We start from the raw sequence: 16,127 nt of genomic DNA on the forward strand, positions 1-16,127 counted from the left end.
AGAAACAAAAACAGTGACAAAATTTTGTGAAATATTTTATAATACAATTTTTTTAATCAAATATGGAAAAATAATAATTAATATACAAGAAATTCTTGTATACCCATTGCAATTTTCTCTCTACGAGCCCATTCTTTCTTATACATCCTCTTTTCTCTAAAATTCCGTCTTCTCCTTTCTAAACTTTCGCTAATTATGCATTGTTTATCTTTAATGCAGTTGCATTCAAGGGAGTCATTCTATCCTCTAAAGCTACGTACACATCAACGAAACTCTAAAACTCTCATTTTCACTCTTCCTCATTTATCTCCATAAATATATACACAATAGACATAAATTCAAACTTCATAATGCGCAAAACTCTATTTGAATTTCACTCGTATTACGCGCTCTCTTATTTATCGTGTATAACAACTTCCTTTTGAAATCGTTTCGACAATTACCACTTATATTCCCAATATTATATACTTTCCTCAACTTTTCCCTTCCTATTTATTTTATCAAATAAATAATAATTCACTAAATTCCCTAAAACATTTCTAAAAACTACTTCTACTACTTCTTCCCCCCTCCTGTCCACCATCGCCTACCATCTTTCAAACCCTCCGTATATAAACGAATCGCTTACATACGCGCGTCTTCATCGATTTCACACGGGACGAAGCCAAATAAGACTCGTACGACAGGGGAGCTATCAATTCGCGGCAGATTCATGGGCCGAAAGGAAGGAGGAGAAAGGATAAGGTGGTGAGAGGACGGACAACGAAGCGGATCTATTTCGAGAATCGGCCACGAATCGCGTCGAGCATGACCGAGCACACCCAACCAACGTGATTTGAGGAGGAGGAGGAGAGATAGATAGACAGACAGACAGACAGAGAAAGAGAGAGAGGTGGTGTCTCGCTAATTGAGACGCCAGAGGCATCGACCAGAAACCAAAACGGAAGCATTAAGCTGCCCTAGCCTCGTCTTCGGATTCGCACACTCTCCCTTTCTATTCGCTCGATAAGCCAACTCGGCCCAAATTGCCCCTGGATCCTCCAACAGAGGCGCGATCTTCTGGTTCCCGATCAACGAGGCGAAACTTATCGAATTCGTTTCAGCTTGACGCGCGGGTTTATTTTTTCCGCCCCGATTTATTTCGTTTGAAAGAAATATGGTTTGATATTTCGAGAAGGTTTGGAGGAAGTTTGGGAGGAGGATGGACAAGGTTTGAACAAGTTGGATCTCTGAGCTTCTCTTTTATCTTAGAGAAGAAAGTTTACAATAGATTGATTGAGTTTGCCTGTTCGAATTATTATTTTAAGATGGAAATCGGATCAAGTGGTAATTTGGCGCTAGTTTCCTTGGATTGGAACAGTGACAATGGATTTATAAAATAGTATTTTAAGATTTGGAAAGTTTTCCCTGCGTTCATTAATCTCGTATCAAATTTTTAATCGACGAAAAATCTAACGATGTATTTTATATCATATTTTTTTTGAAATTTTTAAATTTAAGAAAAAGAATAAAGTTATCGTAACACGATCAGGATCAAAAGAAAATTTCTTCTGAGTAAATTTTAATTTAGAATAACAGAATTTTACGATTTTAGAAACGCGGATAACACGAGAAGATGCGAAAAATCATCCCTTTCGCTCTTGCAATTGAGCAAGATTAAGATCTGAAAGTTCTTCTTCTACTTCCACTACTACTTAAAAATTTCCCGTTTAACGTTAACTTTCATTCACACGATCTAAATCATGGCCGATGATGCGTTTTCACGCTAAAATTTACCCTTAAAGTGTTCCATCCAACAATGTTACGCTTCCACGTTTGATCTCGCTTCTTCCTCAGACGTTGCACGGTACATCTTATGACGTGCCGGCGTTACTCGGGCTTGCCAAGTGGCGCATTTCATTCAGGATCGCCCCTCCCCCCGAATAAAGGCCACCCTATTTACTCGACCCTACTCCATTTCCGACCTATTATTCACCACCGCTGCAGTTTGCGCCGATAATCGCGTACAACATTGTGAAATTTGCGAAATAGGTGGAGTTTCAGGATAAATTTCGTTACCGATTAAATATTAAAATCGGTCAAGGAAAAAATATGACGACGTCGATTTTAATTTCACCATAGATTTCGTTCGTTATTTAATGTCTACCAGTGATTGTTGAGAAAAGACGATGTGGGAAATGAAAAAGGGAATAATTTTTTTTTCATAATTTTTATGACGCGCAGGAATTTTTCACATTGAAAATTTTTGAAATCTATTTATTTATCCATTTATATTTCTTTATTCCATCTTGTTATATAAATGATTAAATAATTTTAGAAGCGTCTAATTGTAAATTCGTGTATCCCTTTATCAAACTTGGCGCGAAACTAATAGGAGGAAGTAATATGCAAGTTATAAATTACATATATATATATATATATATGTAGTTATGCTGTTACACGATAAAATTTGATTTCTGCAAAATAAACAAAATTTGTTTATGTCGCTATCAATGCCAAGAGCGAAATAATGGCTATTTCTGACCATCGTCGCTATACAGGTGAATGATCTGTACAGCTTTCGTAGTCGATTAAATTCCATAAAAAAAATTTTTCTTGTCAAAATTCCTCATTTTGGAACAAATAGATTTCTCAAATAATATAAGTTTCGCGCAACGTAGTTCATCTGAATTTTATTATATATTTAAATATTTCAGCTCGACGAATCGACTTCGTTGTAATTCACATTGGAAAATACGTTGGCAAGCGAGACGCATCTGCAACGGGAATTCCAATTCCGACTGCAACAGGTCTAAATAGTAACGAGCGCCTATCTTACGGCGTGTATAAATAAAGTTAGGGCCGCGAGCAATGACGTGGAAATCGCCGATGAAACGGACGCAGTTGTCGACGTCACGAAAACCGCGCCATCCGTAAAACGTCGTCGATTCGAAATATCCGACCCACCACCGACCGATCGTTGCTTCCAGAAATTTTCTCACGTTTTTTCAGAATTTCAAAAATTACAAAATTTCAAATTGTCGGTCTATGTGTTGAGAAATTTTGTTCGAGAAAGAACGTTTGTCAAAGAAATTGTTTATGGAAATTTGATTGATGGAAATTTATCAACTCTGGCGCATTTGGATTAAGATAAGAAATTAGAGATAAGAAGATAAGAAAATTTCACACATTTTCAGAGTTATATAATTTACAATACAATTATTTTGAGGAAGATGATAAATTTATGGATAAACTCATGTATAATCTATTTTAAATAATATATACCTGAATTGTTCCATAATGTAATAAATATAAAAATGTACTACTACTAACTAACGAATGAAAATTTATTCTTCAATTTCTTAAGACAAACAAATTTAATTATTATTAACTTCTAAACTAAAAAAAATAAAATTCTAGCGAAAAGAATAGAGGGATAATGATAAGTCAAAGAAGATAATAAAAATATCATCAACAAATTTCAGTAAAAAAAAAAAATATTGACGTTAAAATAAAAGGAAATCATGTCGGAAATCGTTGCTAAAAGTGTTACACCATGAATTGAACATGCTCAAATTATTCGTGACAGCATCACTGGTGCTGTCACGACCTTGTGCGGCTTCTATCCACGATGATGTCATCATGACCGATTAATGCTTCCGCCAAAATCGTCGACCCACACTTCACCGGCCTCGCAAGGGGCCATCGATCTCGTAATCGCCACGATTTACAATCGCCGGTACAATTTTAGGCCAAACGGTAAATTGCAAAACTGACAATGAGAATTCAACGAAACGCGATCATTGCCGACATTTATAAGTCGAAACGCGTTATTTCGATATTTAACGATAAAAAAAAAAAAATTTCATAAAATACTTCTTTCAAAACGATTCAATAAAAGTAACAATTTAATACATACAATATCAAATTGTATATATTATTTATTTCAATGAAGATTCAATGGAATCTTCCCTTGTCACAATCAAGTCAAAAGCCTTCCTCCTACACTTTTATATTCATCAACGCGTCATCAAAAAAAAAAAGAAAAAGAAGAATCGTTCCACGAAACGATACAGTTTCGTTTCGACAACGTCACTTTGCTCGCTCGTTGCCAATTTACAAATGCTTAGAATTTTATCGAAGGTGTGAATTGCGGAGACCACGATGTCGTCACCTTATGCTCCTCGAGGCGCAAGGTCGGCCGACCTAAACGCAAGGCGAGATTTTTGTCAAGACACCTCGGCCTGTGCCAAGAATTTCGCGATCCACGAGTATACGGATGCGTGTGATTACACGTCGTTTCTTTCTACGTAACGGTATGTTATCTACGTAGCCCGAGGAACACGTAGCGATCAGGTGGTCGCCAGATTTTCCGAGAAATAGCAACAATAGAAACTTATTTTTCCATTAAAATTATCGATTCGTAATTTGTGCAAATCTCATTTTTCCGGGCGGGAATAAATTTTGCAATAAAATATCTTTTGCAATTCTAATTTGGAAATAAATTTTATATATCTGTGTTATCAAGTTGTAATACGATTAAATGTCATAAATCGTATTCTTCGAATTTTATGAAGAAAACTTTTTAACTTTGTTGTGTAGTGGATATTGTTATTTTTAGAAATAAAAGATGAAAATAATATGTGCATTATAGTATAGAATTCTATAAAGGAAAGGAAACATTAAGAGAATTAAAATGGTATAAGGAAACGGTGCGTAAGTAGACAAAGTTCGTTCATAGTCAGACTGAAACTTATTTTTCCTTATAAATGCATTGATGCAATTCTATGAAATTCCTTGAGAAAAAAGTGTTGTATAAAAAAAAAAAAATATCTTCTTTGCTTCGTTAATTAAATTGTTTGAAATTTTCTTTTCCACGTGATGTGAGAAAAAAATCGTGTCTCGTAACTTGTAATTTGACCTCTCAAGGCTTTCAAGTTCTTGCAATTAATACTATAAGGTTTCCTGATGTAAGTTTCCTTTTTTAATAGGTTTCCAACATCCTACTTATTTTAGCACTATCAGCACAGTATGAAAATGTAAAAGTATAATACTCATCCTATTTATCATTTTATTTAATTTGCATAATCATTCTTAACAAATTAAAAAATTCATTCTACTTTTCTAACAAAATTAGTTTCTAATCATTGAAAATAATTCTATGAAACAATTTATAATTTAATTCATTTAAAATCCGTTTTAGTCTCAATTTTATCTTTACTTCTTAATCTATTTTTTAAAAAATACTTAATCATTCGTCATTTAATATACTTTGATTCCCCCCAATAAAATTAATTTAATCTCCGTGAAATAATTATCTCTGTTTTAATCTTTCTAAAAAAAAAAAATTACTTATAAATACATTTTTCCTTACGATAAAAACAGCCACCATGTATCTAAAATTTAATTTAAACGCTAATCTAAACGTTTCAAGGGTGTTAACAGGGAGAGCATATCTTGTCATTAGGATTGCGCATCGAATCACAAAGTAACATCGTTATGACAAATCTACTAAACGTTTCAGAGTAACCAACCTCCACCATAAATCTCGCGGCTCACTGTCACACGAGTCACAAATTAAGACTGTGGAATAATTAGTCACGCGAAGATTGGATTCGTCTCCCTATACCCCAACTCTCTATCTATCTATCTATTACTTACCTATTTTTCATCCACAACTCGTATCGATTTAATTAATTAATTTTTCCCGATTGAGAGAAACAAAGGAAAAGGGAGACGAAAGGACGAAGAAAGGAGAGTGTGATGAAAATTGGAAATAAAAGCGATTAAAACGAGAATCGAATAAAGTCTCATAAAGAAATAGAAACGTGGATAGCTCTTTAGAGATTCGCGAAATTCGTCGTCGTGCAAATTATTCGTCGTTGCTCCTGACGTTCGATTAATCATCGTAATTTCCACTTATTTGTTTGTCTGGCAACCGTTGAATTATTCCCTGGCGCTTCGAGGGAAAACCGATCCCTTCCTGTCGCTTCCGTTTCCGGAATTACATCACTCAAAGAGATTTTCCTTTGCCAGGTAGGCGGGGGAAGGGGATCCGATTCTGTCGCATCCCCATTTTATGGATGAAAGTGTTAAATTGATTTCAAAATGCGAAGCGGGATTGAAGTGGGATTAAACCGATCGATATTTCGAAAGCGAATTTCCCGTAACGTTTTATTGCGCGTTAACATTCTTCTCGTTTTATTATTATTGTTTGCTGTTGCCAAAGTGTGAAATCGAAGGTGGTTAACCTTATTAAAATATCTCATTAAAATATTTTCAATGGTCAAAGTGAATTTTATTCCATCACGAATTTTATCCTATTAAAATTTTCTATTTTTTTTTAAGGGAGGAGAGGGATCAATGAGTTTTTTTATTGCGAAATTCCATCCCAAAAATATAAGAAAAATAGGAAACGTGAAAATCGCGAAGATGAAGAAGAGAATGAACATTTATTTTATTATCAAAAAAAAAAAAAATCGAATAAATTTCGATCCCATTCAACTTAATCTACCAGAAAAAAGGAGACAAATTCGTTCGACGCAAAACAACGAAATACGTTACAAAACAACGTGAAATGACAACGTATATAGCTTCCCCGTATATCCTCACTATCTGCGTACAAAATCCGTGAATTTACGCGTTGTAAAGCGTGGATATACATAGCATGGATATACATTGCAGTTTCGCGTGATTACACTTCGACGAGAGAGAGAGAGAAAGAGCTCTAAAATCTGGCCGATAATCCAAATTTTCGCGTTCTCGTTTGCGTGGGAAATTCGTGAAAATTTCTAGGAACGGATGCTAATGTAATCAGCTATACCGGAAATTCGTTGATTCGGAAGATGGATGAACGGAGGAGGCGGGAAAAATGACACGGAGACGACCACCTTGCGGACCTTGCACCACCTCGTAAATCTCGCGTCTTTTACCTTAAGACCAGAGATTAATAACCACCGATCCGGCGGCCATCGTATTTGCATCTAACGCGTATTTGTACCGCGTGTCCGTATAAATTTCCTCGGGCAATCTGCTTCTCGTCGAACGTGGTGGTTTAACAACGAGATCATTTTTCTTTTCTTTTTTTTTTTTTGAATGGAGCTAAATAAAAATGGGATAAATGATGGAGGTAGTGGAAGTGGGTTCAATGATTCGAGTGATTTGGATTTGGATAAAAAATTAGGTGAAAAATTTCACATTTTATAAATTTCTAAATTTTAATATTGGAGAAATGTGACTGATTTCGAAAAAATCGAAGAATTTTTGTTAATGAGATCAATCGATTATGTAAGCCTATTATATTATAAATAGCTAATAAATTTCTTAAAATTCTTGGAATAACTTATTAATGTTTTTACTCTGAAAACTAAATGATTTTCTTCAGAAATTAAACGTTAAAGAAAAAATTAAAATTAGCAAATTTAAAGTAATTAAAATTTCATAATAAATACGAAATAATTTTTCATAAGTAAGAACATTGAAACTATCGAATACTTGATGATTTATTAAAATTGATAGTAAAATTAAACCTATATAGTTAGATCTGTGTATCACAACAAAATCTAATATTAATCTTGCCACGAGTATTTGTATGTTTTTAGTAACCCAAAAAGTCTGTAACTCATCATTTTGACAAGTTTGGTTCTTCCAATATTAAATTATTCGTGAACTGTTTATAATTGCTTAAAATAATTTGAAAAAACGAAGGATTTTATTCAGTGAGCTAATTTTTTGATTATTGTAATACATGTTCAGATAAATTAATTGTTAAAGTTTCTTATAAAATGATTAATGCTGTTCGTAATTGACGAATTGTCAATTAATTTTGTATTAATTAGAATATCAATTTGATTGTGTACATAGCTTATCGATTCAACTAACAATAAATTTAATTACAGAGAATTTGCTATTAAAAATATCTAGAAATTCTATATTGAATATTATTAAATGAAATTGAATTGATTAATTCTATATTATGTATAAAATTGCCACGAAACAAATTTTTTATAAACAACATATAAATTACTAAAATTCAAATCTGAATACATTCAACTTTTATCTAATGCATATTTATTTCAAATTTGTATAAAGAATTTATAATTAGCAATAATCAATCAATTAAAAGGTTTAATCGATCCCCAAATATTTATCATTCCACTTTATAACCAATATCCAAAATTTTTCACTTCTTTTTTTCTAACAATAAAACGAAAAAACAATGTATGAATTATGAGTAATTCTAAAAAATTCAAAATGAATTCTCCCGAAAGATCAAAGCAACCCATTTTTTATTAAATTATTTTCATCCACCATAATACAACGTAAATTTCAAATAGAAATTAAGTTTAAAAAGCAATCGAGCAAAATGAAATATATTTTTTAACAGATGTTCATCCGTAAAACGAATGCTGATCGAAGCCTCGCCCAGACCTTGGTGCTATTTTAAAAGCACATCAGTGCTTCAATTCGATTTCTCGAATCTATTCTAGCCAGCAAGAAACGACGATTTATCGTCTTCGAATCGATTGTACATCCTTCCAATCGATCCGCCAATTTCAAATCGATTATCGACCAAGAATAGAAACGTGGATAAAAACGATTTTACTTTCTTTTTTTTCTTTTTTTAAAAAGTTACTGTTTCGTAATGCAATATGAGCTATAGATGCTCCTATTTGTTCGACTTAAACACTTTCATTTTGGGCGTCAAAAAAGACAATTATCCATCTTCATTTAGAGGAAATCCCTTAGGCTATGACGTTCCATATTTGTTCTTTTTTAATTGTTTCCGCGATTTGTTCGACATTCGAGTCATTCGATTGTAGAAACTAATTTTTTTTTTTCGAGATTCGATGCTTGAAATATTTTATTTTTAAGAATATATATTTATAAGTTATAAGAGATTGTAAAAATATATTTCTATCGATTATTGACTAATATTTTGCGCAAGATGATTTTCGAAATTATTAAATAATTTTGTAAAAAAATAATCGTGCGGAAAGTAAACCTTTATAACTTTCTGTTCCAAGTAAAGTAAATACCTTTTGATTGATCACTTCAGTGGCGATAAATTAAATATAGATATGTTTACTCGACAATCAATCAATTATATTAATATTAATATTATTTCCACTTGTTTGACATGGCTTTATTTTTAATTTCCATAATGTGATTCATAAGCATGATTTATGCAGAATACGAGTTTCGAGGAAAATGACTAAACTCTCGAATAGAAGAAGTTTCCAACTTTTATTCTATTCTAAAAAAAAAAACTTCCTTTCTCCCTTTACCTTTACCAAATTTCAAATCTCCCCGCACGAGCAACATTCTTCGAATACAAAAAAATCCTTGGCCTCCAGTTCGACGAAATTTTTCAAAATCAAGATCGAGGAACGAAAATTAATTAATTAACCGGAAGAGGATCGCCATTCTTCGACGATTGGAGGAGGAGGAGGGATCTAATGTCAATGTTCGATTCTCCGATTTCAACGTTTCTGTCCCCTTCGTTCTCCGGTTTCAACGTTCCCCGAAAACTGTATCCAACCGATGAAATTTATGCGAATGATAATTCAACGTCTTCCCTCGCGACACGACAATGATAATAACGATGGGAATGATTTAGTCGGAATTACTCGAGGAGGGAAGGAGTGCACGTGTTCCTAACGGATTAATACTTCAAGACGGCCAAAACTATGTCTATCTTCGACACGTCTATATGGAACGTCCGGAGGAGAGGGACAGCGGGCTGAAATTATCCTCTTGCCAAGCCCAACCGATCCGAACCGAGTTATTATTGAAAGCCTTCCGCGAGATCCCGGCCGGCGACGTGTTTAAATAAATATTTATCCACGCGGCGCGAAACCGATTTGCGAAACCGATCTGGACATGATCGAACTCGTTGTTTTCACTCGTCGAAAATACTTTTCCTACTTTTCGACCCAGGTGAAACCTCGTGGAGAAATTTCGTCTCGTTTTCGTTCTTTTTTTGAGAAATATCTATTTTCGAATAACAACGATGAATATTTTCTTAGGGTTGAAATTGATTTAGAGAAATTTGGTGTTTGTTGAGAGAGAATTTTTATCCTTGCTTCGATATTTGCTTCGAGGATGGAAATTTTGTATTCTTGCGGAGAGAAAATTTTTAAGAAAGATCGAATTTGATTGTTTCTAAAAGAGAAATAAATCGAATGAAGATGTGTATACCAAAGTTACTTTCTTTTCATTTCACTGAAAAACACGATTCTCAAAGGAAAATCGGTGAAGGAAGCGGCCAAAACACGAGCGGATCGTGATCGACAAACAAATCTATCGCGTAAACCTTGTCAGGAAACGAGGCATCGCATAATCGGCGCGGGACAAAAGGCGATTATCATTAATCGGAAGTCCCAATCGCGAGAGATTCTCGGCGGGGCATTCATCGGCCGGATTTACGCCACCTCCCCCATCTTCTCGTTTCGTGTCCGTTGCCAGATCTAAAACCGTCGTCGTACCGACAATGACGTAGAATCCGAGTAAATCGCGCCCGTTGTCCGCTCATTTTGCATTTAAACGCCGCGCCGCCCGACTAATCTTTCTTATCCCGCGCCGCGTGTCGCTTCGCCGCGTCGATTTAATTTCGTGCCCGAACTACCCTTTTGTCTTTTAAAAGCTCGACACCACCCTCAATGGATCGCACAACTTCGTTGGAAATCGTTCCAATTCCTTCCTTGCCCCCTCCCCCAATTTTAAATTGAGAAAAGAAGGAAGCTGGAAATTTCGCATGGAATCGCTCGTTTCTATTTTCGCCCCTCTCTTATTCTTTCTCTTTCTCTCTTTTTGTGTAGGATTTCTTGAAGAACGCGGTGTTTCGTTTGTTGTTAGAAAAAATGTTTCTCGTTTCGTTTACCAATGTAAATCTTTGGGAACGGACTGTGAACATTAAGGGGATGGAAGGTTTCTTTTTCTTAGATTCTTAGATGGTCTGTTTGGAAATGGGCAGTGTAAAACGTGGTTTTATCGATGCCTATAATTTCGTAATTTTTAGTTCTGAATTAATAAATAGATTATAAATTAAAAATCGTGGACAATCGTGTCCAGTTTACATTTGGTTTCGAATCTATGTTTATATATATTTTCCTCGATACGTCGATTTTACGCATTAGACTTGGATAAACTGAATTAGATTTGAATCATATTATGTGTAATAAAATCTCGAATCATTCCAAATATTATCAAATAATTATCGAAATTTATAGAATCTCTAAAAACCTAAACTTATCATTAAACTTATCCTCTAATTTTATTATCAACAACTAATAAAAATGATATAATCATAGAAAAATATATATAAAAATTTTCACACATGTAAATTGACTATGAATTTTAAATATTTATATATTATTATATTTGTTGTTGTATATAAATTTATATACTATTAAAATATTCTTTAATTTTGCACAAATATTGAACCAAACGAATGGCTAATTTTACTTAGAAATATATAAAAATAAAAAAATATATAAAATAAATGTATAAAATAAAGTTATACAAAATAGTTATATAAAGAGAATAAAAATTGCGTCAATAATTACCATTTAAAATTAGCCATTAAACCAAAAATTTGTGCATTTCAATTTATGGCATCTTTGATCCGCCCACATTCGATAATATTTTTGATCTATATTTATTACGTAACTAGTAAATACTAAAGTCTGTTAATTGCATGTAACTTGGCTAACTTCAAATAACTCTCAAATATAAATTACATCTAGTCAATAAATATCATTAATCATTAAAATATATATCTGTAATATATCTTATAAAAAAGAAATCATGAAATAAAATATGTTAATTTTAAAGAAAAAAAGTATTCACGATATAAAGCAGCTAATGCCAATGAAAGTTCGGAATTCTGTTTTTATATACAGTTTATTCATTGCTGGACACGACGGATATTATTAAATAAAATTATGCGCAAAATAAAATCGATAAATAAATCGCAGGAAAATTCATGAATCGAAATAAGTCGATTTCGCCCAGTCATCCTTGACGAATATATCAAAATAAACCGAGATTTTCGACTAAGCGTCGTCGAACAGAAGTCTGGGCGTTTATTTTTGGCGTACACGAATCGTATTCCCAAAAAAAAAACGCCTTAAATATCCATGCATTCTTATTCAACGTTCCAATCGTTATTCGATTCGATCATATATTTATTGATATACCGTCATCTATTATCGTTACAATTATTTATGAGAGCTAAAGTGAACAAACATAATTCGAAATTTAAGGCGATGGAGAGAACACGACGTGTTTGTAATAAACGCCCACGTCAGGGCGTCACGACGAATCTCAGTTACCGTAATCGCACGTGTCACTTAAATATGTCGTCACTTACTTCTTGGATCTTGTAGCTGGTCCGAATCGTCTTTCGTTTGGTAGTTGTAACCTCGTAAGTCTCCTCGACGGTGGGCGCCTCGTCGTCTTCATTGTTATTGCCATTGTTTTCGTTGTTGAAACCATCCTTGTTGTTCCCTGACAGAGTGTCAGGATTGAGGACGTCCATAGCATCCATTCCCGCGTTTTCTGTATCAGCTTCCAGATTGAACAATCGTATCAACGAACTAACCGTTCGAGAAAAATTCGAAGCGTATTATCGATATTTCGATCAACGTTCGATTGATACGTAAATAACACGGGAGAGGGTTATGTACACCGAGAATGATATGAATGTGAATGAATACGCCCGAAACGACTGTAAATTGGCTCGTACAACAAACACGCGAAAAACTTCGATGAATAACTGACGAAACTATTCCAGGATCGACGAAGTACTGCACGAAGCGGAGAGACTAACCGTACTAAAGCACCACGGTTTGAGAAATCCGTCGCGAACACGTTCCCGCGCGCCTTTCAACGGCGAAAATAGATTCTCAAATTTTCCCGAAGCAAGTGCACGCGTCGTGACTGTGTTAAATTCGTTGTTCACCACTGCGATAAATATTTTGCCACAAATCACGATTCGATCAGAATCACTATTCTCTTTGGTACAACTGTATTCGGTGTCTTCGTTTAAAATTATTTCTTACGACTGATCACGTTCGAACATGTCTGCAAGGAAACGCGCCATGAAGCCATACAATTGACACTTGCGAGACTTTTATCGATTATCGAAAAAATCGAGTGTTGCGATATACATGGCTTCCCTCGGTGTTAAAATCCTACTTGCTTATTTCATTCTCTTTTCTGTATTCATTTATTTATTTTATTTACATTTTTTGTGTATTGTGTGAAAAGAAATATAATTGTGATGAAAATTTGTGATGAGAATTTGTGATGAAGAATTAATAGTTCGCAAGTTGAAAAGTATAACTCTGAATTCAATAATTCAATTAACGGTAGGAAATTTAAAAATTTTATTTTAAAATAATTTCTTCTATAATATATATTTAAATAAATATTGCTTCTCTTATTCCATATGTAAATTGTTTCGTATCATTTTTTTATTTTATAAATGAAATTTATTTTGCAATGAAATCAATTTGCTTATGTGTTAGAAAATCAAAAATTGCCAATCGCGTGTATTACATTGTCAAAGTTTAGGCATTCATGCCATCTGATGGTAGTTAGGTTAACTAAAATCATCGAACAATACACGATTAAAAATGTTTCAATTATGTATTTAATATTCATCAGTCAATAATATTCGTTTCTTTCTCTTAATATTAATACAACTATTTGTTCGAGATATAAATATATTTATAAAAATCACAGCGAAGTCAATAAGGCATATTCGAACGCAAACACATATTCACAATACATTTTGTTGCGTCCATTTAGCTTAATGTGTTCAAATAAGCGTAACCTGCCAATAATTTTATTATAACACGAAGTTATTAAATAAAAAGATGTATCAACAATTTTTTATAATATCAAAGTCATTGATTGATTCATTCATATAAATGTATCCAGAAAGATTTCTTTTCTCGTAATTATGAGTTTATTTAGTTTATCTCATGGGTTTTCAATTTCAATAAATCTTGAGGTCTGTAAACTCCAACTTCTGTAATAATGCCCTTAATGAGGTTAGCCGGAGTTATGTCAAATGCTGGATTCCAACATTGTATCCCAGGTGCTGCGATTCGTTGATCATTTATATGAGTTAATTCCCTTTCTGGTCTTTCTTCAATAATAATATGATCACCACTAGGAATACTGAAATCAATAGAGGTTCTGGGAGCTGCTACGTAAAAAGGTACATTGTGATATTTAGCAACTATGGCAATCTAAAAAAACAAAATAAAATTAATAATGTATGCAATAAATATTTAAAAAATCCCAATTAAGACGATTGTTGCATATATTACTTGATAAGTTCCAATTTTATTAGCTGTATCGCCATTTGCTGCAACTCTATCTGCACCAACAACTACAGCAGAAATATTTCTTGACTTCATAAGTGCTGCCACCATGTCATCGCAGATAAGAGTAGCTGGAATATTTTCATATACTAATTCATATGCAGTCAATCGTGCTCCTTGATTATATGGTCTAGTTTCAGAACAATATGCTAATTCTGTAAGGGTAATTAGTACTACACAATTTTATCATTTAAGACATAAAAATTAAAAAATATGCAAATATTACCAAGACTATTTTTCTTGTGAAGCGATCTTATAACACCTAAAGCTGTGCCATAACCTGCTGTTGCAAGGCTACCCGTATTACAATGGGTTAAAATTCTAACAAAATTATCCCCAGATACATTTTTTAAAATTTCTTGAGCTCCATAATCTCCAATAGCTTTGTTATCTGCAATATCCTTTTCTAACATAGCTTCTATGGCTTTGATAAACCTATAAGCATTATCATTAATAGTAATGATATCAAAGACAATTTAATTTTGCTAGATTTAAACCAATTCTTATACCTTTCTTGCATTTCTATTACATTAACAGTCTCATCTTTACTGAGTTTATTAGCCAGTTGAATTAATTCATCGGCCGCTATTTTCATATTTACTGCTGTTGGTCTAGCAGAGACCAAGTAATTTAATTTGCCTTCAACATCTTGTCGAAGACTCTTCTTGTCAATATATTTTTCATTCTTGATCTCTGTTGCCAAACTTAAACAACCCACAATAGCAATAGCTGGGGCACCTCGAACCTATGTCAAAAAAATAAAAAAATATCAAAAAAAAATCAACTAATAAAATACAAAAAATCTTTAATTCTCTCTACTGAAACAATAATAAATCGACTCACGGCAAACGATTTAAATGAACTAATTCTTCCAATTAAAATTTTGTTCGCGCGAATCAAATTACTATAGTTTTCTTTATTGCAATTTAACTATTCAAACGCATTTAGCTTTTTATTGTTCGTCAATCGAAGCGTTGAAATGTCATATCAATTCATATCTTTCGCATTTATGCCCGTACACAACCTACATTTAACGCGAACAGAATCGACGCGACATAGATCGAAATAAAAATTTTCACCCTTCATTCAATCAATAAGTAATATACCTGCATATTATTGATGACTTTCCAGCCGTCCTCCACACCTCTGACAGAGATATACCGGGACATTGCCGGTAGTAATATTTGATCAAGTATTTCTAGCTTGCCATTTTCCCATTTAATCGCTTGAAGCGTCATTTTAATCCGTCAAATATGAACACGTGTCTTGTGAGGCACTGAGTGACAATATACTTGCAGATTCGAGACGCGGTTAACAGAACCGCGGCTTCTTAGTTTCTGAATGAAACGAGACTCCGTTCATTTGAAGCTCACGTGTACTTCGAATGGCCGTGAAGCCTATCGTAACGACACTACCGACGTACTGTGAAGGTATCACGTGTACAGACGTATCTTGTGCCTATGTATGAATTAGCCCCGCATTCAGCGCTATCTGTCGACGTCTGAACTAACTAAACACCCTCTTTAAGCGGAAGTCTTATTGGACAAATTATTCAATATTATTACGGTAATCCTAAGAAAATGTATGTACAACGAAGCTTAGAAAATCTTTAAGAAATCTAGAAATATCTAAAATAAGTCAAACAATATTTGGGAAAAAATAAATAGCATTTTTTATTAATAACTTTGATGCTATTAATGAAACTCACGATATAAATTTGTTACATTTATTTCAAAAAAATTAAAAAAAAAA

At 33.5% G+C, this 16,127-nt stretch overlaps 2 protein-coding genes across 9 annotated transcripts in view; both read right to left on the bottom strand.

The window, feature by feature from the left end:
- The window catches only part of LOC102675286 (tropomodulin), an 87,533-nt gene extending 74,577 nt beyond the window's left edge, over positions 1-12,956 (bottom strand). For 2 of the 7 annotated variants that reach the window (XR_004151274.1, XM_006621139.2), the window contains exon 1: positions 12,353-12,950. Coding sequence is in view for 6 of the 7 variants with exons in the window: in XM_006621139.2 (XP_006621202.1) it covers positions 12,353-12,529 (177 nt within the window). In the remaining variant the exon portion in view is untranslated. Of the gene's footprint in view, positions 1-12,352 lie in introns of all 7 variants that reach the window. The other 5 variants (XM_006621142.2, XM_006621136.2, XM_006621138.2 and 2 more) reach the window with 5 other exon arrangements.
- A 657-nt stretch (positions 12,957-13,613) lies between these two features.
- Positions 13,614-15,885, bottom strand: LOC102676699 (methylthioribose-1-phosphate isomerase). 2 transcript variants are annotated; one of them, XM_006621152.2, is made up of 5 exons: positions 15,482-15,885; positions 14,885-15,120; positions 14,602-14,810; positions 14,322-14,446; positions 13,614-14,240 (listed from the first exon to the last, which is right to left on the bottom strand). In XM_006621152.2, the coding sequence occupies exons 1-5, from the start codon at positions 15,611-15,613 to the stop codon at positions 13,959-13,961; spliced, it is 984 nt and encodes a 327-aa protein (XP_006621215.1). In that variant the 5' UTR covers positions 15,614-15,885; the 3' UTR covers positions 13,614-13,958. The 2 variants fall into 2 exon arrangements, with proteins under 2 accessions (XP_006621215.1, XP_006621213.1); XM_006621150.2 differs by having other exon boundaries at positions 14,322-14,530.
- Positions 15,886-16,127: the final 242 nt, after the last annotated feature.

This window comes from Apis dorsata, unplaced genomic scaffold (genome assembly GCF_000469605.1).
Source record: "Apis dorsata unplaced genomic scaffold, Apis dorsata 1.3 scaffold_591, whole genome shotgun sequence".
Classification (NCBI taxonomy): Eukaryota; Metazoa; Arthropoda; class Insecta; order Hymenoptera; family Apidae; genus Apis; species Apis dorsata.

What these genes read in the sequence shown, in the direction of transcription:
- LOC102676699 (XM_006621150.2), bottom strand. Translation starts at nt 15,613, where the DNA reads ATGACGCTTCAAGCGATTAAATGGGAAAATGGCAAGCTAGAAATACTT. An exon ending in AAGTCATCAATAATATGCAG is followed by an intron (nt 15,121 to 15,481) that starts GTATATTACTTA and finishes TTTTTGACATAG; the next exon opens with GTTCGAGGTGCCCCAGCTAT. An exon ending in GTAATAGAAATGCAAGAAAG is followed by an intron (nt 14,811 to 14,884) that starts GTATAAGAATTG and finishes TAATGCTTATAG; the next exon opens with GTTTATCAAAGCCATAGAAG.